Source organism: Poeciliopsis prolifica, unplaced genomic scaffold, assembly GCF_027474105.1.
Source record: "Poeciliopsis prolifica strain line A6 unplaced genomic scaffold, Auburn_PproV2 SCAFFOLD014, whole genome shotgun sequence".
Classification (NCBI taxonomy): Eukaryota; Metazoa; Chordata; class Actinopteri; order Cyprinodontiformes; family Poeciliidae; genus Poeciliopsis; species Poeciliopsis prolifica.
The window spans coordinates 1,306,228-1,332,789 of record NW_026562389.1 but is presented as its reverse complement, the minus strand read 5'-3'; the positions used below and the strand labels follow the sequence as shown (position 1 = coordinate 1,332,789).

Sequence of the window (26,562 nt, the reverse complement as noted above, 5' to 3'; positions counted from 1 at the left end):
TAGCTGCACGTTTTCTGTCTGTCTCATTAACCGCTTTCCTGTTTGACCTCTCGCAAATAAAGGCCACTTGTGACAATAAAAAAATCTTTTCAAGCAGGTCATTAGGATTGTTCATTTTGACAGCAGCATACTTTAGTCCAACTTGTAAGAGTAGGTATGTGGAACAGGGGCTTATTTCTTTCTGTAAAGCATAGAAAATATGTGAACTGTGACAGCAGTGTATCAGCATCTTGTCGCTTTTGATTGGATTGAACCTGGTTGTTTGCGATGACCCTAACCATTTTGGAGTCACCTGAGGAGAAACACTTTGAGACGGGTGCGGAAATCTTTAGACGGGCTGTTCCAATAGTTTTGTCATAAAGCCATGAAAATGAGAATAATAGAGTCTTACATTAAGCTTCCTAAATGACCTTCTCATAGCCCTTTCCTTAAAGATCAGAGGTTTAGGTTACACAGAAATCAACCACTTTTAATGAGATCTTCCATCTTAGACAATAGCCAGTTATAAGGAGAAGATGCCAGAAGCTCGCTGAGGGTTACAGTGAATTTATTTCATATGTCAATGTATGTTTGCGCGTGTGTTTGAGCACGTGTTATAATTTTGACTGATGAAAATGTCTGACAGGAAGAGCAAATGGAAGAAATTGTAGAGATCTCATTTTAACACTAGGTGGCGCACTTTGTCTCAAAAAAGCCACTTCCAGTGCATCAACAGAGGTCTGTACTGTTCACCAGCCTCCAGCGCCCCCTATCGTGCTTTATAACAGTCAGTGAAGAAGACAAATAAAACGGAGACCCCGTCATAGAATCTGAATTTATTTCCTATAATCTCAAAAACATACAATTTCATTTTTGCTTGCACTCCAAGAAATATATTCAGTTATATGTAAAGGTTTCTAAAATGAGATTTTATTTATCCTATTGACTGTTTTTCTCTATGAAATGAATCTTTTCTTGGGATCTACTATAATTTATTCCAACATGTTATATTATAAGACACACACATATGTTAACAAACACACTTTGTGTGCAAGTTTAAGTGTATCCCTTTTCTTGTGTTAACAGTACAGCATATGGCATGGACTAGGTTTATCTCCCTGACTATTTGCACAACACTGACATAACAGAAGTTCAGTCAACACCCAACAGTTAGCAGGAACAGCATACAGTACGCAAATACAATTGTACAAAAAGGTATACATAAACAATACACTATAGAACTCTAATTCATCTCTTCAGGATGGCAGACAGACATATATACACACACATGTACGCGTACACGCATCCACACAGTAAAAGTAAATATAAAAGGTCTACATCCCTGTTAAAGTGGGAGGATTTTGTGATGTTAAACAAAGAAGTCAAGATAGATGATTTCAGAATGTTTACCCCTTTAATGTGACCTCTAACCTTAAAAACCATATTAAAAACAATCTGACTCCCATAATACGGCTGCACCAGTCTGCTCACTTTCGTAAAACACTGGATGTGGCCACATTCCAACCCGCATTAAATTGGAGTCATTGCACACCTGCCATCATTTAAAGTCCCCCTGATCCACATCGAATAAAGTTCAGTCATTCTTTTAGACTTTTTCCACAGAAAACCACACGGGTTGCAAACAGCTTCTAAAGCGTCAGATGGAGCTCATTGTCAAACAGCATCAGTTACAAGAAGGGTACAAAGAATTTGCAAAACATTAAATCTGATCAAGATAATAAAAAGATAATAAAAGTTCTTCGGCAGGCTAAGAACTATATAAAGTGTAAATATGCTAAAGAGCTGTCTGCCATGCATGTAGCAACACAGAGACAAGGTGGCAGGACATAAAGCATTTTTTAAATCATCCCAGTCAATATAAATTTTGCACAAAAAAAATTAAATGTCACCAAAAATATGTAGAAAAATGTGTTATGATATTTTGGTTGAACTTTCTGTTTGGCACAGAAAATCAATGCACATCACCAAAATAAGATACCCACAGTAGGGCATGGTGGAGGCAGCACGATGCTTTGGGTTGTTTGTTTTCAGCTCAAACTGGGTTCTAGTGGAACGTTCTGAAAGGATTTATCTTGGACTCATCTTCTCAGATCAAAAATCAGACATTTTAAACAGGGTCTGCAGTCTTTTATGTCCACTATACACATTACACCAAACGTTCAGTGACTGCAGGTTGTCAGTGAAGCTCCCACTCCTTTCAGAGAGCACACAGCATGTTCAAAACTACGCCATCCTATTTTCTCTCGCAAACTGCAGATGGAGCTGTTGGACAAGATGACAGAAGGAAACTATTTACAGGGTTTCATCCATAAAATATTGCACTTGTTGGCCCATTGCATTTCACAGCGAGTGCCATGACAATGCTCCTAAATCTGTAAGACAGAGTGATATTTACAGTGTCTCAGAGTATAATTCTACACCGATACGTCAGGACTGACTTCATGCATTTTTTTTTTTTTTTACATTTTTGTAGTTTTGTTTCCCTATGCAACAAGCAACCAACAATGTTAAAACCCCTTAACCGTCATGAGGACACCAGTTTGCTCACGGACGGTTAAGAGGTTAGTTGAACCGTAATGTTTTTGGCACTTTTTATGAATTTATGAGATGAACTCCGAAACTTTGAATTTTTGAACTACTTACGACTTTTACACGGCACAGATTTATTAAAAACCAAGGTGGTGAATATTTATGATTTTTTTTTTTAAGCAACATACATCTTGTTCTCCTCTTTTTAAAGAAGGGGTTCAATTTTGCAGCACAAGTCATGCTGAATAAGAAATTATGGCTGTTTATTCCATGCCAGGACGCATCATGTACTTTTATTAGAATGCTTTACTGTGCTTCGATGAAATGGAGTTGAGGATGAGGAGCTTTGGCTAAGGCCTATCTTCAGATAAAACAGCACACATGTTTGACCTTTTGGCAGCATGCTCTTTGCATCAAAGGCAGAGGATAAGGATTGAGTTGCTTTTCAGATACTTATTGAAGACTTCACACATCTACATACAGCAAAGGGTGAAACTGTACTCCCATCAGTTACACAGACTCGGTTCATTCCAACGGGAAGCAGGACTTACAGAGGGACTTACAGAGGCCGAGTTGGAGATGCTGAAAGGCCACTTTTTTCCCCCAAAAGGTAGTTGATTAATCAATGGCAACATGACATGGCACATTCATGCAAATCCACGCTCACTTACTGCACAGTCACAGCCAGAGGCTTATTATGACAGTCGTTACACAAAGGAAAGCCGCTACATCGCCTAGTGCGCTAAATCCTAGATTTGGCCACTCTAGGAGTCAAAATTACCCAGAAAAAAAGGACGATTTACACCATACAGAAAACTTCATAGACATATTAAAGCACTCTCTGATTCTATTTCTTGTATAGGTATTCATAAAGATATTAAAGGTCTGAAGGACAACTTGTGTAAGTTTAAGTGTTGAACTATTTCAAGTCCTGCCAGACAGGATTGGTTTATTATTGAACTAACTAGCTGAAGGATGCTGATTCCCTATAGTCTAGATAACCTGTGATGTTATATGTTTTACATTAGTAATGACTGCACTTGCTTATTATATAAGGTGATAACGTTTGGGAGATAAAGCAGCAGCCTTTGCAATTTTTACTACTAAACAGGCTTTGAACTGCAGTCCGGTGAGGGCGGTTCTGGCAGAGCGCAGACCTCCTGCACTCTCCTGCCCTGACAGCTTTCTACTGCCGGCCACTAACAGTTGCATGCAGGCTGCTGGAGGGGTGGAGCGCTGTCTGTCAGTTTGGCGGTGGGGGCTCCCGTGGTGACAGCCGGATCAGTGTCCAAGCTCTCAGACATCTTGTCGCAAATTAGGTCGACGAGACGTTCGAAGGTCTGCTTGACGTTGATGTTGTCTTTTGCACTCGTCTCAAAGAACTCAAAACCTACAGAAAAGAAAACAGAGTTATCCGCACTTTACAGACTTTTTTGGAAGTTGAAAACCATTGATCAACTTTCTCTCGGTACCTTAAATGATAAATTGTATATTTATGTAGGTTTATCCAGTTAATTTCTAATAATGTGCACTAGGGTTTGTTATAGTGACATGGCAGAATGTGAGAAAGTTCCAGGCGGATGTAAACTTCTGCAAGTGGTGCATACAGTTTGTATGCAACTCTTTCTATGTATTGCGTAATAATTTAAAATACCTGTAGCTGGGGATGTTGTTGAACAACCTACCCAATTGTTCAGCCAGAAGGCGTCCGCTGTCCACTGAGACCACTCTCTCTTCCTCCATATCACATTTATTTCCAGCCAGCACTACCTGAGCATTATCCCAAGAATAGGTTTTTATCTGGGTCGACCTGCACAGAATCAGAAGCAAACACACAGAGACCAATCATCTCCGTGGGGTCTGCTGCAAGAGAAACAAAGAGATATGTGTTGCTGTGCATCTGTTTGACAGGACCCTTCAAAAATGGAAAGATGGAAGAAGAAGGCAATGTTTGTCTGCCATTTGGAGCGGTCATGAACTGCGATTACGTTCATGTTCTTTGGCTCATCTCATGCTGTGAGTCAACCGATGGCTTTATCAGAAAAGTGGGACAATTTCAAATATATGTCAAGCAAAAATATGTTGCCACTTCTTGTTCAAATATAGGTCATTATTTAGTCCTTGCACATTACGCACTTTTTAGGATAAGGTATCAACAAACACTGTGCAACTGAAATTCAGCATAATCACCAACCCTAATCATCATTCCTATAATTAACATCCTCATTTTTATCAAATGACATAATTTGCATCATTATCCTATACATTATGCTTCCTCTGCATCTTCATACTATTTATCTTGCTTACAATCCTGGTGCCAATCATCATCATCATCATCATCATCATCATCATCATCATCATCATTATCATATTCACTCTAACAATAATGGTAACTATCCTCATTCACATACAGAATTTATGTGTGAAGATATTCCCTTACGTGAACTAGAATAACTATAAATGTGTAAAATGACTAGTACTAGTATGAACAAAACGAAAACATTTGTTTGTTAAAAATATATTTTTGACACAAATTATTGTTAAAAGGAGCACTTTGTAGTGAATGTGAAGATTTTTACATTAGCACTCAAAACTTGCTCATGCTGAAGTGTTAAAACACCATTCGTTTTAAAAATGATTTTTCTTTGTACAACAAAATGATCATTACTGTTATGTCAGTTGTTTTTATATATCAAAAAATTTCCCCAGCTTAAAGTTATTATTTAGGTCTGCTCTAATCTGACCTCTCTGAACCCTGGAACATGAGCAGGAATTTAAGGAACATGCTGCTGCAGGGTTTGCACTCCTACTGAAAGTAGGGCAGCAAACACACCATGAACAGAAAACAGGAGCGAGAGAAGCAGACAAAAAGACTGAGTAACAAAGAGAGACGGCAACACGGCGTTAGAGCTCGTCTCCTCACTGCTGGTTCACGAGTAGAAAACAAAATCTGAAATGTTTATTCATTTCTTTTCAATTCAACATTTAGTTTCAGTGGTACAATATTCCTGCGGGTTGTCTCTGACTCAGGCATGAAATGAGCTTGTCAAAAGACTAACTGAGCGACAGCTTAGGATGCAGCCATCGCCATGGTAACCTCCTTTTTTCCCCCTTCAACCTTGTCAAAAGGAACAAGAGAAAGAAGAGTTAAAGCTGGCGGCAAAGACAAAAGAGGAGCGCTGCATTTATGCATTTCACTCCACTGTCCTCTCTCCCTGCTAAGTGAGCTCTCAGGTAACCCAGGCCTGTTGTGAGCACGGCTCCCGGTAAACCTTCAAAGAGTCAGAGGGTCCTGAAACCATCACAAGTAGACCAAGAGAAAAACCTGCCTGGTTCACGGGGATTTGATTCAAATCTGGCTGCTTACATTAGGGCAAAACATCAGCCATTTACCTACAGTGTTGTATCTGCAATAAGGTGAGACTTCCAAGATTTGATTTATTTAAAAAAAACAAAAAAAAAAACACATCTTTCATGTAAGTAGCTGTAAAATTGACTGATCTAAAAGTGAGAAAGTGAGGTGAAGCCCTGGCTCTAGTGTGATGGTCTTTTGGAAGATATTTCAAAGTTCATGGATGTTTCTTTTTTTTTTCTAATTCTCTGTCTGGTCCTTATAAATCAGATGAGACCAAAAGGAAAACTAGCACTGAGGACCAGAACACACCAACCATGTTGACAGTTTTGTATAGTAGTCCCAACATTTCTTGTAGGTTAGGATAACTTTTGACTCCTTAAAAGCTAAATATACAAATGAGGGGTGGCTCTGGATATTATGGCACATTGTGAAGGTCATATCAAATGATGTAATCTTACTTAATCTTACTTACAGAATTACCTCGAACAAAATGCCAATTCTGAGCTGGCAAGACCTTTGGCTTGTCAGAAATGCATCACAATTTGACACCTGATTAGTGAACATTAAAATACATTCTGTCTCTGGCGTGTTGTTTTTCAAAGTAAGAACACTAACCCAGAAACCTAATTTCTGTGACCAGTTGGATGTTACTATCCCAGTTCTAGACATGAATGAGTCAACAGAACAGACGTTTGGCTCAGAGTTACGGTTCAGCCTGCAAATGTGACTCATGAATGGACCTGAAATTTGAACTTCAAAGGTTTCCATAAAAGGTAAACACGCAAACTGCAGAGGAAGCCTGTCAGATTTCACACAAAGTATTCAGAAGCAGATAAAATGGGAGCGCGCTTTTCAAACATCACTGTACTGATGACCATAACTTGATGCACATTAGATAATAACTTCAAAAATTTACGAAATGTCAATATCCAGTCTACTGGGTTTAGAGAGTGAATATAAATGAATAAAACAAGACAAACTCACCAGTCCTGCACAGCGCCAAAGGACTCTTCGTTGGTGATGTCATACATGAGGATGAAGCCCATGGCACCACGGTAGTAAGCCGTAGTGATGGTCCTGTAGCGCTCCTGGCCTGCAGTGTCCTACACAGACATCATGATTTAGTGTCACCGACCCAACCCTGCACAGCTGAAGCTGCACACACTGGACCACAGTGTTCATGACCCGGCATTTACATTATTAATGCACTGCTATTAATACACACAAAACCTGATCTGCTTGGTGTCATGGCTGCAGTTTTTTAAAGTTTGCTCTTCTTTTGTGCTCATTATTTGGAACTAATCACTTTACCAATAGCTGAACTGGCTTTTGCAGTGATAGGGTGGCCTCAGTTTTAGCTGGTGAAATTGATTTAGTTCTTTCCACAAGAATCAATCAGTGGTGTTCAGTGAGGCAAAGATCATCACCTGCATTTCATCCAAAAAGTTCCAAATATAGAGATAAGGCCATTTCAATTGAAGAAAGTATTTGTGTACACACAGTGATCCATGTGTCACAGTCAAAAGATGTTCAGGAAGCAAATGGGAATGTAAAAAGTGTATTTACAGTTAGGGGTGGCTTACCGGATTTGTACACTAGTTTTGTTGTTTTATGGGTTATATAATGAGAAATCCCTCCTGTTCCTCATGCTGATTCTGTATGTTTACAGCTTTGTTCTTACACCCACAACAAGTGTGTTTCCATGCTGTCTGTGAATCATGGCAGAGGAATACTGGCTGCTCTTCTTGGCTCTTGACGAACAGACGGTAAACAGGGAGCTCGGGATTGTGTTTGCCACGGTAATCTGGTGTTCTGTTTGCCTGCACACCATCACAACAGAGGGCCTGTTATAGCCAGAGGACACATCTGACCTTCACTCTGCAGAGACGCTGCTCACAGCCGGTCAGCTCTGTTTCAGGTCCCTCGCTGCAGCTGGGACTTTCTGTCAGATTATGCAAAGACCAAAACCAGCACCAGCCTGTAATGCTCACTAATGTTCTGTTCAACAAACAGTGACTTGGGGGGGAAAAAAAACTTTTTCTCTTTTAGTTGAGTTGTTAGCACAAACTTTAACATATTTGGACATACAAAAATAGATTGTAATAGCTAAGTGGGGAATTGGTCATAAAATAATTTCTCCAAGCTTTGAACCTCTTGGAGCAATATTCAATCTGTTATCCAAGAGGAATATGGGGAACCTAAGGCAATCCTTAGTTCAAGTTAAAACTATTTCACCTATATGCAAAACAAAGCTTCTGGCAGAAAATTCCTGATGTGAAATGCAGTGGTGTCAACATAATTCTGTGGGCATTGTTTGTTTGTTTGTTTTGTTTTTCAGCACAGACACAGAAGCTGATCAGCGTTAATGGAAAGATGGATAGCGATTTGTACAGGGCAATCCTGGAACAAAACCTGTTTGAAGCTCTAAAGACCTGACTGAGAGCAAAGTCCATCCTCCAGGAGGATAAGGAACCTTTATCCAGAAATAATATGAAATGGCTTAGATAATAGATTTGTTTGTGATAGAATGGTCCAGTCAAAGTCTACATCTAAATCTAAAAAGTGAATGAGTCTGAGATACATTGCCAAACCTAGTAGAGACATACACTAATAGCCCCGCCCCGAGGAACGGTCAGACAATGTGGAAACACTGGGCGTGTCCTGTCAGCTCATCAGTTCTCTAAACCACAGAGAACAGATAAAACCCCTCGTAAAAGCTCACCTGGGACAGCTTTAAACAACTTGTAATTCAACTTCAACAATATATTGAGTTGGGGGTATTAAGTAAAAACTGAATGTTACACAAAAAATCCTGTAAACTATATAGTCTTTTCCCTCCATTATATGATTATAAGTGACTTTGAGTTATGTTCAATTGAATGTCATGAAAATGGTTATCACATGAGAGCCTGTGGAAACAAGCTAAAGCTGAGTGGATATTTTTGCCAATCAGTATAAAAGCAAAGAATGGAAATGCCTCAGCTTTTTTTTTTCTTGTTATTGTGCATAAACCACGTCATGCTTTACTCATCTGCACATTTCACCCCAGTCTGCGTTCCTGTCTGAAATTTGCGTCATTGAGATTTTAGTTGAAGACTTCACCATTACCCAATAGCTTCAAGTGTTTTTCTTTCACTGGACATTGTTAAAAAACACAGTGAAACTGAAAAAATAAATAAATCTGCTTAAATCCATGGAATTTGAGCGCTTTAAAAAGCTCTGCTTGTCGTCTGGTGCTCAGCAGAAATCAATCAAAGTGGCTGACTTCTACTAGGCAGCGAGCAGAAATATGCTGTGTGCAAAAGCCTTCTTGTTCTGCAAGTGTTCATTTTTTGTGGTAGCGCCATCAGTCAGTTTCATTCACCACAGTCTCACACATTTGCAGCGAGAAGTCCAAATGTATTATGACGTGTGACAAGTGCAAAGACTTTAGCCAATACACATCACCTTAAAAGGTACTTTTATTTTATGTCTCAGCTCTTTTTAGGCCAATTAAAAGAGACAGGCCAATTATCTGGATGCAAGGGCAATCCTTTTTTCTTCCAGACTATGCTTGCCTTTGCTGCTGATGAAAACACATTATCCAGATTAGCTTTCATCTTCTTGTTCAAACTAAATTTTTCACTTTCTGAGGACGGATAATTGCTGCAGAAGGTGACTACTGCTCCCCAAAACGGGCAAAGCCTGCACATGGAAAAAAGAAGAGAGAGAGACCGGAAGTCTTTTGGATGTTTTACATTTACAGTCTGTGAGGTAAAGGGAGACAATCTGCTTTTGCACCTCAGATAAACTCCTAATTGATCACATTCAAATTCTTCAGTTTCCCACACGTTCAGAGCAAGGTGTCGTTTCTGTGTTCCTCCCTGCAATGTGCCACGTTAACACTTACTAGTCTGCTGTCAGTAATGCTGAGATTTCCATCTGCCTACACACTTAGATCAGTGTTGAAAAGAATACTTTTTAAGGAAATACATCATCCTCTATGTCTGCTGTATGCATGAATTTACAGATCTCTAGGGATTAGGACACTCATTTGCGCTTTTGCTACGTTTTTATGTGGGGATTATAGTTTCTTATCTTAGTCCTATATTTATCAATTAGTGGATTATTCATTAAAAAAACATGCAAAATGTTGTGAAAAGATGCAAGAGTGAGATTTTTCTCTGTATGTAAGCAATCTCTATTTGCCCTCCAAGCCAAAAAGCTGACTCACACGGTCCAAGTGTACTTTTCTTATTTCTCATTGATGTATCAGGCATCTTTGAAATATGTGGGCAGAGAATGGGACAAACACGGATCAAATGGACTCTTGATATAGAACAACAACCTTTCTGCGACAGGAATCACATTGCAAGAGCAACCAAACAAAATCTAAGCTCTTCAAGAGACCTTGGAGGCCACCGGGATACAAATTACACTGAATCTAAAAATACCAGATTAAAAATGAGCCCGGGATAAATTATTTAAAAAATGTTTCCATTTTGGAAGGAGTGTGTCTCCTCTATGATTCAACTGAACAACCCTGTTAAAAGGAAAAATCTAAAACAAAACGGATGCAAAGGCCTGGTTGCATCACGTACACAAGCTAAAATTGATAGCTGCCAAAGAATAGTTTTTACTGTTAGGATTTTGTAAACTGAGCCTGTCAGCATCCCATATATTGTCTTGGCAATATGTGCTCACTGTACCTGACACACTTGATCTGAATAAATTCAGCAGCTTTATTCTGTCTGCAGCTTCATTTTGATGAACATCCAGTTCGAGTTATTTTGAATATAAGGCGGGCTCACTGTGATGCTGGGATTTAAATCGCTCTTCATCCTGAGCCCTCTGTCTGACACCTGAAGGCTTTGGGCTGGAAATGACTGTTTATAACTGCATCCCCTTGAGCAAAATCCAAAATCTAAAAAACTAGTAGGCCCATGCCATGAGGCTGCCACTACCGTGTTCTGATGTAAGTCATTTCCCTAACTTGTGGAATAGAATATGGAATAATATGAAATAGTTTTCACCTGTAAAACACAATCCAGTACCAACCAGAATTTTCTACAGCTCCTTTTGTGTTTCCATCAGCCTTTCACCAGCCTCCATGACCAATTTAATCTTCTTCTATCAGACAATCCAGCTTTTTAACTGGCTCTCTTGTTGTATTTTTTTTTCTATTAGTAATGACAATCGTCACCATGCCATATTATGTATGCATGATTCTATTGATGCTTTCGTACACTTCTCCAGTGTAATATATTTGTGCAAGAGCTTTTCTTGATCCTCTACACTTGTGGGGAAGTTCTGCCATCCTAAAAAATGCATGTAAGCAATTTATTTTGAAATATGTGCTTGGTCCAATGCATTTTTGACATGTAAATAGGAAATTCAGAATATTAAAAGCTGAAATGAAATCTAAGGTGCCTCAACAAAGGATTGATTTACTTTGATTTGATCAGTTGAATTGTGCAGCAAACATAAGGAGATTATTTCTTTGGAAATTCAAAAGAAATACTTGCTGTTTATAAAAGGTGTCTATCCCTTTGTCACCCACTGTTATCACAGATCTTTATAAAATGAAATATTACACAGTAAAAATGAAACAGGAATTTGTTTGGATAAAATAATCTCTGTGTATTGAAAAAGAGACGGAAACACATCCAGAACTTGGCTTTGTGGTCTCTTAGCTTGTCAGCTAGTGCAGGCCAGACAGAAATCAGCTATGAAACATTTTGTGGCTTATGAAAGTTTAATGTCAGTGTTAGTGAATATTTCATACCCAGATCTGCAGTTTGATCCTCTTGTCATTCTTATATACGGTCTTAACTTTGAAGTCGATGCCCACTGTGCTGACGAAAGCTGACGTGAAGGCGTCATCAGCATAGCGGAACAAGAAAGATGTCTTCCCCACGCTGCTGTTGCCGATGATGAGCAGCTTGAACATGTAGTCGAAATTTTGGTCTCCTCCTTCTCCTTTCCCCTTGACATCCTGAGTGGCAGCCATCTGCCAAAATCAAAAACAATGGGAATGAAAACTTCCTACATTGCTCTTTTAGAAAATGATTTTCTGGCAAGTCATTAAAATAACAGTAACCAGTTTGTATGCAGTTGCAAGAAAGGAGAGTGGACAATTATAAAATCTACATGTTGGTTGCAGAGTACAGTAAGCTTGTTTTACAGGATACAGATAAAAGATGACAGAAGGCTGCGTCAGGAAAACCAGCATGACCAACACAGCAAGCTGTTGGCTTAATGAGTATTAGATAACAAGCTGAGTTCTTCCCACCATAGAAAATCTCTAAATAAACTAATAAGTCTTTATTTATGTTATTACTAAAAGGCCAACATGTGACTCATAAAATATCACTAGTTTTTCAGAGTACTGGAAATCGGTTATTAAAATTATGTCAATTCTACCCAAGGACATAAACTTCTTCAAAAGGGAACAAATTAAAATATCAGATTCTTGATTTGGACAAATGTCAAGAATTTTTATTGTGAAAGATTTTGGTTTTCAGCAACTTAAAATTTCTATTTTGCAACGGGAAAAGGCCAAATGCAAACTAAGCCTTAACTCTTAGGCAGGGATTGCTATTTAATCTTAGCTGAAATGTGCTAGGGGAAGGTTAAAAATGCCACCTCAATAAAATAGATTTTGACATTTTCATATCCAGCTTAAGTTAGTTTAGCAGTTGTGCTACTGCTAAAGTCTGCTAGCAAGCTGAGTGAATTAATCATGAGAAAGTTTCTTCCAATAAACGACACATCTCAGGTTTTGGAACAATCTGCCTTTTTTGTGAACCAATTCCTACTTTCTATCCTGAAGACAAAACTGATCAGCAAACATTGAAGCAGGATTTAACAAGAGCAGACTTTAGAAGCTGGCAGGCAGTTTACTAATTGATTTTAGCTGTTAAATATGATTAATTTCCAATCTGTGGCAACATAAGCAAAATGACAGAGAGGTTGTTCAGCGGAGAAAACAGCAATGCATTGAACAATGGTCTCTTCTGAAAAAACAAAAACAAAAAAAAACTTTTATTTCTAATATTTTTCAACCAAGAGTAAGACAACTACTTCTGATTATGACTTCACCTTAAAAAAATGGGACCATGCCTTTAAACTCATAAAAAAGGATAAAAATCCAACCCAATCAAATTGAATATGTCGCTTTGATTCTACTTGTTTACAATTGTACACAGAGTACTGAAAGCTCTCACTCTGACATAAGCTTTTCCACGCCAGCAGTCAGCAGTCAGCCACCTCAGAGGATGCACCTTGCACTGGGGGAGATGACTGGAGAGCGGTCATCGCTCCCTCCAAGGTGAATGTTTGGACCGGGCAGTCCAGCTCCCGTCCCTAAACATGTGCGACCGTCTCTCCCTGCAGCCTTTGCGCTAAATAAAAGATGCCGGACCTCCATCATGCCCGTCCTGCACTCGCTTTCTGTTCGACCCCGTGTGTGCGCGCGTGTCTGTGTTTGCAAGGACACCGTTTTCACGCCATAATAAGCCGGTTATGCAAAAAATGATAGTAATTATAATAATCAAGCGCTGCTGAGCAAAGAAGCCGCATGCCAGATAGAACTACATAGACTGGCTGTTCTGAGCAGGAGGACATCATTCTATCGTTTCACAAAAAAAATATTCCACATATGTGAAACTAAAAGGACATTGTGTGGACAAACCTGTTTCGAAGGCCTCGTTTCGACCTGTATTTGCCCCTGATAAGCAGGATAGAGGTTTATTTCTCTGAATCTATACCGCAGACGCTGATTTTACGGTATTTCTCTCCCCCCCTCTCTCTCTCTCTGTCTCCGAACCAGTTTCAGCACCTGGGAGCTGTCCCCTCCGCTTCCGATCTGGAGGCTGCTGCTGCTGCTGCTGATGATGATGGTGGTGGTGATGATGATGCTGGCTCGGCTGAGCGAAAGGAAGCGCGTGTCATGTTATCAGCTACGTCACGGGAACAAAGAACACGGGTCTTGTAGTTTTTTTTGTTTTGTTTTTGTTTTTGTTTTTTTACACAGTTTGGAAAGCGCATGAAGACAGCAGCCCCAGTTTGAATGATTTCAGTTTATCTGAGACACACCCTCTCATTGTAAAAAAAACAAACAAACAAAAAAAAAAAAACCCTGTCTAAAAGTTTTCCAGTTACGTGAATTTAACAACCTTACCTTCCCATACAAGTCCATTTGATCCTCAGTAGCCTAATATTCCACCTGTATGTCTTTTATTTGTTCCCCCCCTCACCCCCCAGTGAACATCAACTCCAACATGGACAGGATTTTTTTTTCCCTCCCCTTTTTTTTCCAGGAAGCAAAACATAATAGGCCCTCGCTGTTTGCGTCACTCAGCCCGTTTCGCTGGCGTGCCCACGCCCCTGAAGCAGTCAGCGCCGCTTCAGAGGGACAGAGAAAATAAGAGCGACCTGAGTGCTGATGAATATTAATATTTTGGGTTTTTACAATGGAGGCAGGAGGAAGAGCTTCCGAGACAAATGAATGTCCATGTTTTGCAATTAAAATGAGACTTCAGGATTTCGTATGTAGATTAGAAAACGGGAATAGAAAATCGATGCTGTATTTTGATAACATATTAAATGCTGTTTAATATGGGGAGATGACATGTTAGACGTCTGCGCGCTAATGCACAGACATTAAAGTACAGATTTACAATACGTGGACTTTAATGATCCTAAGAGTCACAGCACATCAGATATTACGTAACTGCAGGCCAGGGATTAAATATACACTTCATCTTGCCAGGCAGAGAGTCTCCGTTCCTTGGCAGGCAGCTGATAGGACCTGTTAGTTTGTCACAGGGCGGGATTATCATGACTGACTGGCCTTTGCTCGACCCGTGTGCAGCAGAAAGAGGGGCGGAGCAGGTAGGCAGCTCAGACATGTGTGCTCGCAATTTCATGCATTTTATGCTGTGTTTTACAAAGATCTCCTTACTTTGAAGAGTGCTTCTGTGTGCGTTCAGCACCGCTTTTGCATGTAGCATTTCGTTGGCATGTTCCGCATCGGTCGGCTCCGTCTGGCGAGTTCTTATCCTGAACGTTTCACTTTGTTTACAAGCGACTTCTGCGAAAATCCCACCTTGTAGCTCTATTTTTTTCACCAAGAGGGAACATATATGCGAGGATAAGAGTCGATGTTTTATTTTTATTTATTTATGTTTAATCCAACGCGTTTAAGCCAAACTTTTCTAGAAGGTTTCAGGGAGAACCAAAGGTCGCTGTAGCTCCATCTGCTGATGGCGACTGCTCTGCGCGTTGTTCTCTGTGGACAAGCCAATGAAACAAAAATGAACAGTAGATGCAGTTCATTATCATTCTTTTCTTTGGAATTGATTTATTTTTTATTTTATTTTATTGCAATAAGTCACATTAAAATCAAAGCATTCAAAGTGTATTGTTTATGTGACAGGAGTTGAAACTGTAGAGGTAAATCTTAAAAACGATGGTGTGCATGGTGTGCATTTGTACCCCCTTTCTCCTATCACTCAGTAAAATGCCATTCATTGTACTCAGTGAAACTTTATTTACTCTATTTTTGGAGTAAATAGAATTTTGGGATGTGTAATTTATCCACAGTGTGAATACAGAGGTCTGTTAGAGAACATCACAGAACTGAAAGTATCAAGAAGACTAACGAAGGCACCGGGAAGGGGGGGGGCAGCGTTGTGGAAAATGTTTAAAGCAGGACAAGATTATGAAAAGTAAAGCAATAAAGCATTCACGTTATTTGACAGCATCAACATTGGGTTCATGCTATTGTTGCTTTGCTCTAAAGCTTGCAGAACCTTACGCAACAATGGCAGCATCTGCCTATCATGTACTGTTGAGAGCCTTGTTTGTATGTTATTCAGCACTTCCCTTATATTGACAAGACTTTTTTGGGCCTGCAGGAGTAAGCTTTTCAATGAAATTTCTTCTCTTCAGAAATGTTCAATAGGATCTGGGTCAACCCTCAATTGCAGCCAATTTGAGATAACACGCTTCCCTTTTTCCACTCATTCTGCCCCGGATGTTTGTTGCAGCTTATTGTCCTTACAAGAACTAAGTCTGTTACCTCACATTGGGAAAAAAATAGCAAGGTGTAACACCTTTTATTCAATGTTACCCCAGTTATTTTGAAATCTCAAATTTTCTTTGAATTCAATGGCTTCTTTCCCAGAGCCAGTAAGACAGGCTTACGCTGTCCTAGTAGGTTTATGTTTTTTAAAATGTGTTTTAAAAAGCCTGGTCACACATTTTTCCAACTAAAAAATGTAAATAAATGCATGATTTAATCAAATATATAAAATTTGGATGAGTTTGGACATCCAATATATTTGCCATATTGTGAATTCCATGTCGAAAGCTCTTGCTGCTATGTCTGGGTGGGAATCTTATGTGTTTAATTTCATCTTCCTACATTTCTGATTAACCACACAAAACATTTTCTAATCACATCAATAAGCTCTAGGATTGTATTAAGTTGCTGAAAATCCTTCCTGTTACTTTTTGTGTCAAAGTTCCTGTTTTAAAAAAAAAAAAAGAAAGTGCAGATAACCATCATCTTTGAAAATATTATTTATTTCGCTAATTTAATCAAAACAAAGAAGTCAAAGCCTTTTTGGTTACTGTTATTCTTATAAAACTCTATTGTTGTTATAAGTCTTTAAATATAGAAGACATTTTTGTTTATTTTCTGTACAGGTGTTCACACAGTTTTTACAATGGAGGACTCAATCGAGCTGATCATTCAGGACTACTGTGGGGTCTTTCCCACCAGCAGATCCCATCCCATCGTGTCGGCCTGTACAGGCGCCGTCCTCACAGGTCTTTATGGATTATGGAGTGTTTTCACTGTGCCTGGCTTCCGTAAAATCCCCTGGCATCTTAAGGTACAAAATGGCGCTTCTTTTTTTTTTTTTCTTTTGCCTGGTGTTTTTTTCCCCTTCAATCTATTAAACATGCATGCTTGAAATAATAATTTAACAAACAAGTTAAAGAGACACACACTTTGACTTGTTGATTAACAATAATCTGCTTATGTTGGAGCATAGTGCTCCATGCCAGCATCAAATGTGGGAAAAGAAAAAAAACGGTAAGTCTGTACACTGTAATTATTAATTTTGTTATTGGTAATTGCACCACCAACCAAATAAGTTAATCTGTAATTTATTTATGGCTTCTATTTTCAAAGTTAAATGTTATAACATTTTAAAATTTTTCACTATCCAATGCTCACTTGATTTTTACGTTAGCAGGTATCCTGCCGACAGAATTTGCACGTCTACCTTTACACTCAGATGACCTTGATGGACATCATATTCTCAGTCCATAGGGTTCAATATAATTTTGACTCACACTTTTGCAGCTTTATTTCTTCTAGGAAGTCTTTCAACATGTTTTAGAAATGTGAGGTCAGACACTCGTGATGATGAGCTTTATGATTTTAAGTGACCTTGTTACTTCTCACTACGTTGGGGTTTTCAATCACTTCGACTTTGTCATATTACCATAGTATTTAGTAGATTTAGCAGTGAGGAATTCAGTGATGACCCGTTCTTTAACCAATCTTTGTAATTGCATAAGTTCACTCAAGCTTTTTAAGATTCTGACCGGGCAACGATGGGCCCACAACCACTTGCTCTACCATTATGAGCCGGTGCCACCCTTCTTTTGAAAATATAGAGTAAGAGTAAAATCAAGACAAACAAAAAGAGAAGTGGATTTTTACCAGTCACAGATTAAACTGAGTTTGCCAAGTAAAAATGAAAGAGAATTCATCTGAATATTTGCTATGTGGGTCAGGTTCCATATTTGCCCTCCAGTAAAGACCAAGCACACAACGTTATGAACCTGCTCCAGGGGAGAAGAGGGCGCTTAGCAGATCTTGGAGCTGGAGATGGAAGATTGGTGAGTGGAGAGGGGCTCTCTGAAACAAGTTTATCAAAATCTGGAATGGCAACAGAATAGGCACTTTCCTTGTTGCCTTGTTTGTTGTGGTTTTTCCAGGTATTTGCAGCCTCTTCTGCTGGTTTTCAGTGCACAGGGTTTGAGATCAACTCAATTCTAGTGGCTTATGCAAGGAGCAAAGCCTATTGGAGAAGAATCCCCTCCAGCCAAGTAACCTTTGTTAAGAAGGACTTCTGGAAGGTAAGGCTTGGACAAAAACAATCTTCTCATGCCTTTCAAAAATATCCATCAAAATACCTGAGAAACAGTTAAGAGGCCAATGGTAGCTCTGGAGGAGCCGCAGAGATCCACAGCTAGTGTATTTGCTGACAGGACAACTGTTAGGCCCTAGATAAATTGAGTCTCTATGAAGGATTACTGAAAAATACTTATTGCTGATGGAGAGCAGCAAGAAGTCATATTGAAAGTTTGTTCACATCTCCTGGAGAAGACCCAACAAGCATGTGAAAGAAGGTGTTTTGGTCAAAGATCAAACTACATCTTTTTTTGTACTTGCAATAAACTTAATAGAGGAAAATTATCACCACACATCACCCTGAACATACTGGCCTCCACTGTGAAAGATGGTGTTTCAGTATCAAGAGTGAAACACCAGCTTGGATGTTTTACTCTTCTTGTTGCTTTTACAACTCAATTGTGATTTTGACTGTAATCACAGCATGGAGTTTGTGTGGACAGGTCTTGGGTCTTTGGCAAACACTATTGTAGATAAATTGACTCATGTGCACCAATCAACATTTTCCTTTTATTTTAAATTATGCCCAAATTTGATTTGGTCTGTTCAAATAAAATACACTGTGGTTGTAATATTCCTAAATGTGAAAAAGGAATCCAGAAAGTCACAATATGTGATCAAAGTCCTAAGTGTTTTAATCTTTTGTCTTAGACCGATTTGTCTTCGTACAACAATGTGACCGTTTTCCTTGCTCCAGGAGTGGTAAGACATTTCTCTTTTGAAAACCTTCTCCTTACTTCAATTTTGCCACTATATCGTTGTACTGTTATTGTATTTGTATGACTGTTAACAGATGGAGGTGCTGGGAGAGAAGCTGCTGAAGGAGCTTCCTCAAGATGCGCTGGTCATTTCTTGCCGTTTTCCTTTCCCTAACTGGCCCCAAAAATCAGCTGTCGGCTCTGGACTTGACCAGACGTTTGCTTATGAGATCAGCTCTGTGCGCTCACATTTGAGAAATCCACCAAAGAAATGAGTTGGATGCTGTGGCCGATACTGCACTAAATCACCCTTAATTCTGATAATCATCCTTGATTTAGTGCATTGTTTTTGGGGGGAGGGGAGGTTTATGAAGAATGCTGAATATTATGATTTATTTGTTGTTCAGTATTTCATAAAACATTTTAATCTATTTTAAGTTAGCTGTTTGGGGTTCCTCTTCCGTAATTTCTGGGGGAAAGTACAGAGGGGAATCTGTGCTTTCTGATTGGCTACCTGTCACATTCCACAAGGCTACCAGTCAGGGAAAACCCCACAAGCTGCGATAATCAGCCAAGACAATTCAATATGTTGAATATGTCCGCTTTAGATGGGAGAGGTCCCGACATTCTACTGACTGGACCCGATCAGTCGTAACACACAACACACTGCAGGGTGATCGGTTACGATTATCGCAAGTGACAATCTTAGAATGCAAAACGTTCTAAGATTGTCATGAGGAAATTGAGGCAAAAAACCTTGGACAGGTCTTTACTTTGTTGATAATTGGTAAATATCTGGAAAGATCTTTTTTTACATTGGAGAACACTTATAACCTAATTGAAAATGATACATTTTGCACAGGCAACACTGATTATCTATGCAGCACACTGTCTGAATATTAATAAAGCAAGTTCTTAAATGTCAATATGGCTCGACTTTGTTCTACCTCTAAGGCTATCAGAAGGCATTTGTAATTGCCTTATTTCACTAAATGTCAAGAAAGTGAATTTCAAGGCGTTGGACATTTTTCTGTGAATTGTGTTAACTGTGGAAGCGGGGTCTGTTGGAGTCAAATCATGGACTCCACTCCCCTAAAGCTGTGCTAACATATTAGCAGCAGATCCTTCAAGTCTTGTATATTTCAAGGTGAGGCCTCCATGACTCTCACTTGTTTGCCAAGCACATCCCATAGATTCCTCACCAAGATCTTGGGAGAATAGTAAGGCTACTATCTTAACCATGTGTTCCTCAAACTATTCCTGAACCATTTTATCTTACTGGAAGAGGCTTCATCCATCAAGACATATTGTTCCTTTGAAATGGTTTATAGTCTGCCACTGGGCTACAGGGAATTTGGTATCTGTCAAACTATCATGTATGTGGATGGTAGGATACTGGGTATCCCAGCAGACCATTACCCAAATCAAAATGCCCGTGGCTTATCTTCTTCCCAGACTTGCGCATATTTCATATATAAATATCCAAAACTGTAGATCTGAAGAGGTGCTTACAGTGGTCTTCATCTATCAAAAGCGGTCTAAGAAAGAAACAATCTTGATCCATCAGACAACTGTTACAGAGATTGTGTGAATTCTGACAGGATATATTCATGTAGTTTGTTGCTTGGATTCATTTTGAAGACAACAGGTTCTCTAGCTACTTAATATATCCCACCAGACAGAGAGAGCCATGCACTTCACCTGTTAGTGGTCATACATCTAATATGTGTATTATGCTGACACATTTTTTCCGACCTCACTCAAAAATATCCACCTGAGGGCGCTATAGCTCTAAACTGGCCTCGGTACCCCACAGCCTAAAACCAGGCTGTTCGGAATGCAGATTGGTTTTGACGTGTGCCATGCAGACATTTTGGATTAGACACACGGATTAGATGTCCTTTTTTATTTTACCATAATGATTCTAACATTTTCACTTTACCGTTTCCGTGAACAGATCGGTTTTAAAATATTTTTTTTCATTGATCGGTGTGTATGTGTGTGCATGAATGCGTGAACGCAGTGAGAAGCGCTTTGGGGTCCTCTGGACTTGATAAATCGCAATGTAAATAAAATAAAAGCCATTTCCCATTTTTCCACTGCTCATAAATAATTGGGGTTATGATGTAGCAATTAAAATAAATAAATCAAATCACTATTTTATTACATTGGTATTTTACATCTGTGTCACTATCAACGGCCAGTCTCTGTGTGTCTGGTAGGTAATCGATAAAAGTCAGACCTCCTGCTCCCGTTTCCTACAATGACGTTAGAGATGGAGAGAGAGTGCGTGTGCGTGTGTGTGTGTGCGTGTGTGTGTGTGAGTGAGACAGAGAGAGAGAAGGAGTTGGGTAGGTGAGGGAGGAGGAGGAGGGAAGCTGGGAGAGCACAAGGAGGGAGGGAGAGCGGGTATAAAAGCTTACAGATCGCCTCTCCGAGATGCATTCTGTATGCGGGAAGAGAATCAGTCCTCCAATGGAAGTACATAAAAGCACCGTCCTCCAACAGACCAACAGCAGCAGCATGTGCGAATCGACGCAGAGGTCCTGCGAGCCTCGGCGGAAGAGAACGGAGGAGCGCAGCGCTCCGTCAGAGATGGCGAGGATCATCACCGACCCGGCCACGGGGAAGTGCTACTGCCGGGGGAAAGTTTTGGGAAAGGTAGCGCACAGCTCGGCATCTGCCCTCGGCTCGCTGGAATTTACGTCTCATCCCGACGGCACGGCGTTTTAACAATGCTGTTTCCCCTCTTTCATCCAGGGAGGATTTGCTAAATGTTATGAGATGACAGACCTCTCCACCGGCAAAGTTTACGCAGCAAAGATTATCCCACATGCGCGCGTCTCCAAGCCTCACCAGCGGGAGAAGGTAAGCGCGCTGCTGCGGTGTCTGTGCGCACCCACGGGCATGTTGTTACTCAAAAGTCTTTGGTTACAGACTTGACGGTGTTGTCCTTTCTCTGTGTGCAGATCGACCGAGAAATTGAGCTGCACAGAGTTCTGCACCACAAAAATATCGTGCATTTTTACCACCATTTTGAAGACAAAGAGAACATCTACATCTTGCTAGAATACTGCAGTCGAAAAGTGAGTGCAATTATAAGAAAGATAAAGAAGACATTGCATAGAAAGGAAATATATTACCAGTTTTATGTATTTTATTGCATAATATAATAACCTTTGACTTTTTAATGAAGCTCACAGAGTTGCATTTAGGATGGAGCATGTCTTAAAGTAGGTGTATATATCTAAATATTTGCTATTTTGTCTTTCCATAGTCCCTGGCACACATTCTGAAGGCGCGCAAAGTGCTTACCGAGCCAGAAGTGCGGTATTACCTGAGACAGATTGTTTCTGGACTAAAGTATCTGCATGAACAAGAAATTCTTCACAGGGACCTTAAACTGGGTAAGAAATTTTTATCCACAAAAGTTATGCAACAAATTTTTTTTCTTTGCAAATCTGTACATGTATGTGTGATTTATTATAACCAAACATCTTTTCTCTTCAAATCCATAGTAATTGTGTAGTACCATGCCTTTGATCTTTGGTTGGTTTAGCAAGTGTTCATGTTATTACTGTCTTTCTTCCCCCAAAGGGAACTTTTTTGTTAGTGAGACGATGGAACTGAAGGTCGGAGACTTTGGTCTCGCTGCCAAGTTGGAGCCGGCGGGAAACAGGAGGAAGACGATCTGCGGGACTCCAAACTACTTGTCCCCTGAGGTCCTCAACAAGCAGGGTCATGGCTGTGAATCAGATGTCTGGGCTCTGGGCTGTGTAATGTGAGTTGGGTTCCTATTATTCCACCTTTAGGGACTGCAAAAAGCTTCAGTAAATTTTGTCATAATCATAAATTACAAGTGAATACCGCTTGAAGATAGAAGATATGTTTTCTAAACCGTATACTCTTGCATTCTATTTCAGGTACACTATGCTGTTGGGCCGACCTCCATTTGAAACCACCAACCTGAAGGAAACCTACCGGTGTATAAGAGAAGCACGGTACTCGCTCCCTTCCTCGTTGTCACCGCAGGCAAAGCAGCTCATTGCCAATCTGCTGGCCAAGATACCAGAGGATAGACCCAATCTAGACCATATTCTGAGGCACGACTTCTTCACCCAGGTTAGACCTCTGTTCGGTTTGTTCTGGCTTTCCGTCTGCAAATGTCAGATAGTGGGAGTTCAGAGATGACCCTTCTGGCCCTGTAATTATCTGTCCACACACTGACCCACTTTCCCCATTTCTCCACAGGGCTTCAGTCCAGAGCGTCTGTCGCCTAGCTGCTGCCATTCACCACCAGACTTCCACGTCTCCAGTCCTGCAAAGAGCTTCTTTAAGAAAGCTGCTGCTGCACTGTTCGGTGGGAAGAGAGATAAGGTCAAATACTACGAGACCCTCAGTGAGTATAATAATAATAAAAACTACTGAGTTGACTCAGATGATGGCTGCATGCAACCTTAAAAGAGTCAGTTTGTGCAGCTTCGAGGATTTATGTTTGTTGTTCTCTTGCAGACAAATTAACTAAGGAGGAGGAGGAGATCTACAAACTGCAGCACGACTTGGAGAGGACGGTCATCAGTCAACAGCAGAGCAAGAAGATGTCTGAGGTAAGAAAGCAACAGCCCGATATTTACAAGGGCGTGGGTAGGCTACTTTTGCAGGTGCATTAGTCACTCAGCAGTTAAAACTTGTGTGGATTTGAGATACCCTGCTGTGGAGAATCCAATGAATCACCCTTTGTAGTTGCAGCAAAACTTTCTAACAAGCACAGTTTCTGAACTAGCTGAAAGCACTTTAATCTCAACCTTTAAAGACAGGCACTTTGAAATCTGTGGGTGACTACTGAGTCATAGTAGGAAGAGATGATCTAAACTTGCAGAATCTAAGCCTCGTCGTCATTCGTTCCCACCTCAGAATGAAAGTCTACTTCCGCCATCTGCCGGGAGCCCCGTTGCCTTGGCAACAGAGAGTCAGTCGCCAGCAACGCAAGACACCATTCGTCTGATTGTCAGGGGGAGTCTGGGCAGCTGTAGCAGCAGCAGTGAATGTAAGTTACATCATGAGTGAAAAGATTATGTGTGATAAATCTTGAGTGGATGTGTTTCTTTATTTCTTTTACCTCTGCTCCATGTAAACGGTTCTCTGTCTTTGTTTCCAAAGGTCTTGAAGACAACACAACAGGGAGCGTGGCTGAGACCGTTGCCAGTGTGTTAAGAGGATGCCTAGAAAATATGCCTAAAGGTGAGTAAAATTGAAACTTATGTCCTTTAGCTTTGCCCTGTCATGCTTGAGACTTGCCCAAGAACTTCCATCTACTTGTTTTCTGATCCTGACTTTTCTTCTCTCCTTGCAGCAAATGACACTCCTCAGACGTTAAACAGCTGCAGTCTTCAGTGGGTGACCAAATGGGTGGACTACTCCAATAAGTACGGCTTCGGCTACCAGTTGTCTGATCACACCGTTGGCGTTCTCTTCAACAATGGCACCCACATGAGCCTCCTGCCTGATAGAAAGTATGCAGTAGTCTATGCTATCATAACACTTATACTTTGTTGTTAAAGCTGTTGGCTTAGTGGTACAGTCAGGTTTACAGAGAGAAAGAGGAGTTACCCTAAGATTGTGTTAGTTTTGGCATATTCAGCTCCTGTTTTCACAAAAATTGTTCCCAAAAGTCAAAATGTGCTACATGTTTTTGTTGGTTTTACAAATTGGATGTGTAACACCCGGTTTTCTCTTCCTTCTCAGGACCATTCATTACTATGCAGAGTTAGGCCAGCGCTCTGTCTTTCCCACTTGCGAGGTTCCTGAGCATTTTGTGGGCCAAGTGACTGTGCTGAAGTACTTTTCCCACTACATGGAGGAAAACCTCATGGATGTAAGTGGAAATACCAGTCCCTCAAGCTAAACTGTATCTCTCTTGCTGTTATTTTTTTCTCCTCGATTCTCCACACCCTAGAACATTAGAAATGTTCAAGTTGCAGCCTGTCTAATCCCAAGGTATTTGTCTTTTTGCTTTCTCAGGGTGGGGACCTTGGTACTACAACAGATTCACACATGCCCCGTCTCTACCTGCTGCAGTGGCTCAAGTCAGACCGCGCCCTCATGATGCTCTTTAACGATGGCACTTTCCAGGTAAACACACCCACAGTTGCAGAAAACACAGTTGTTACTGGGCATGTTCAGAGGAACTGTTTGAGTGCAAGCCATGACGATTTCTCTCCACTGAATTGCACATCAGATATAGATAAAAGGTAAAATATTTAAATTTGTTTCTGTTTATTTTTCCCTCCAAAGGTTAACTTTTACCATGATCACACCAAGATCATCCTTTGCTGCCAGAGGGATGAGTACATGCTGACGTACATCAACGAGGAACGAGTCTCTAAAACGTTCAAGCTCAGCTCCCTGCTGACGTCTGGCTGCCCCAGCGACCTGCGGCAGCGCTTGGTGTACTCCCTCAATATGCTCCTTCAGAGATGCAGCTAAACCCACAGAAATTGCTTTGGACTGAAAAACTGAAAATTCCACCCACTGTGTCACTGCAGTGCTGCAGAGGAACAGGAAACCTGCGAGAGAACGGGGGAATTTTCAGCGTTGGACTTGAGCAAAATATATAAACATTCCTGCACCGTTTCACTGTCATGACTCAGCGTTGGTGCAGGTGAAAGTGTAATGGAGAGAGAGACTGTAAGACCCTGGGAAAACGAAATGTAGCACAATGAATGTTGATGGGAAACAAAGGGCTGATTTGTACTGTTGGAAAAGAGAGAGAGGACCGTGGACGTTGGTACGAATGTGAACCCCACATGTTGAGCTTTCAGGCTCCTAAGCTGGGCTGGCACCAGCTTAGGTGTTTAGGAGAAGTTGGTTTGATTCCAGAAGCATAAAACGAAGCTCTGATCTTTAAACTGAGCTTGACTGCAAGATACTGTAAATGATGTACAGTGTATGTCCAAGCCATCTCAGCTGTGGAAAGAAATGACTGGTGTGGATGTTGAAGGGTTTAAATGAGTACATGTTTGTCTGAGGAGGGAGGGGTGTAACATTACGCTACCTTTTAAAAAACTGTGATTTGTTTCTTATTGTCTTTATTTGACAGATGGTCTCAGCACTCTGAACGAGAGGTTATGTAGAATGACATTATACCAGGTCTTTTTAGAACCATTTAAGAGCCATTATCACCTAGGTAACAATGTCTTAAATAACTTATTGTGTAATAAAGTGCAGTATTTATTTATTTAATAAATAAGTGATTTCTAAAAAAAAAAAAAAGTTGATTATTCTTTTCATTTGTGCTTTTCTGTACTAATTGTCATGAACAAAAACACTTGGAAGGCATTGAGGTTTATTGAATACCTTCCAAGGTATGAACTCTTAATTGAAGAGATTTTAGAGAAGGGTTCTGATAGGATCTTATAATGTGGGTCGTTAACATCTGACCTCCAGTAGATTACTCTGCTTGAATACAGTAATCTCAGACTTAAGGTAAATGCTACTCCTAGACAGACCCAAATGAATATGAATTCAAATGGTATTTTATGAACATTTGATCTGTGAATATGTTTGGAAAAGTTGGGAATTGACCAAGAAGCCAATGATTATTTGCACAGAAAATGGAGATAGGCAGCGACGCACCATTCTTCCTGTGTGAAGCAAATACTGAGAACAAAACATGCAAAGCAATAAAAGAAACATATAAAAGGATGGCAATTTAACATTTCACATATTTTATAAATTTTAGAGTGTCTTACGTTTTTATTCTGTTTTTAGTATAGTTCAAATAAGAC

General features: G+C 40.2%; 3 protein-coding genes across 5 annotated transcripts; 2 read left to right on the top strand and 1 right to left on the bottom strand.

Moving 5' to 3' along the window:
• Positions 1-800: 800 nt before the first annotated feature.
• On the bottom strand, positions 801-14,139 carry rab3c (RAB3C, member RAS oncogene family). Of its 3 annotated transcripts, none has more exons than XM_055039693.1 (5): positions 14,046-14,139; positions 11,649-11,873; positions 6,869-6,987; positions 4,215-4,339; positions 801-3,919 (listed from the first exon to the last, which is right to left on the bottom strand). In XM_055039693.1, exons 1-5 carry the CDS (start codon positions 14,061-14,063, stop codon positions 3,729-3,731), a joined length of 678 nt encoding a protein of 225 aa, XP_054895668.1. In that variant the 5' UTR covers positions 14,064-14,139; the 3' UTR covers positions 801-3,728. The 3 variants fall into 3 exon arrangements, with proteins under 3 accessions (XP_054895668.1, XP_054895670.1, XP_054895671.1); XM_055039695.1 differs by lacking the exon at positions 14,046-14,139 and adding an exon at positions 13,557-13,770; XM_055039696.1 differs by lacking the exon at positions 14,046-14,139 and adding an exon at positions 13,704-13,770.
• A 143-nt stretch (positions 14,140-14,282) lies between these two features.
• si:dkey-190g11.3 (uncharacterized protein LOC567059 homolog) lies at positions 14,283-19,701 on the top strand. Its single transcript, XM_055039697.1, has 6 exons — positions 14,283-14,758; positions 16,577-16,764; positions 17,678-17,782; positions 17,882-18,022; positions 18,729-18,779; positions 18,871-19,701. The coding sequence occupies exons 2-6, from the start codon at positions 16,597-16,599 to the stop codon at positions 19,048-19,050; spliced, it is 645 nt and encodes a 214-aa protein (XP_054895672.1). The 5' UTR covers positions 14,283-14,758; positions 16,577-16,596; the 3' UTR covers positions 19,051-19,701.
• A 94-nt stretch (positions 19,702-19,795) lies between these two features.
• On the top strand, positions 19,796-26,048 carry plk2b (polo-like kinase 2b (Drosophila)). The gene is made up of 14 exons (XM_055039691.1): positions 19,796-21,436; positions 21,536-21,643; positions 21,745-21,861; positions 22,053-22,182; positions 22,373-22,556; positions 22,699-22,897; positions 23,027-23,174; positions 23,288-23,382; positions 23,690-23,822; positions 23,936-24,016; positions 24,129-24,288; positions 24,521-24,650; positions 24,797-24,907; positions 25,070-26,048. Exons 1-14 carry the CDS (start codon positions 21,215-21,217, stop codon positions 25,259-25,261), a joined length of 2,010 nt encoding a protein of 669 aa, XP_054895666.1. The 5' UTR covers positions 19,796-21,214; the 3' UTR covers positions 25,262-26,048.
• The last annotated feature ends 514 nt before the right edge of the window (positions 26,049-26,562 follow it).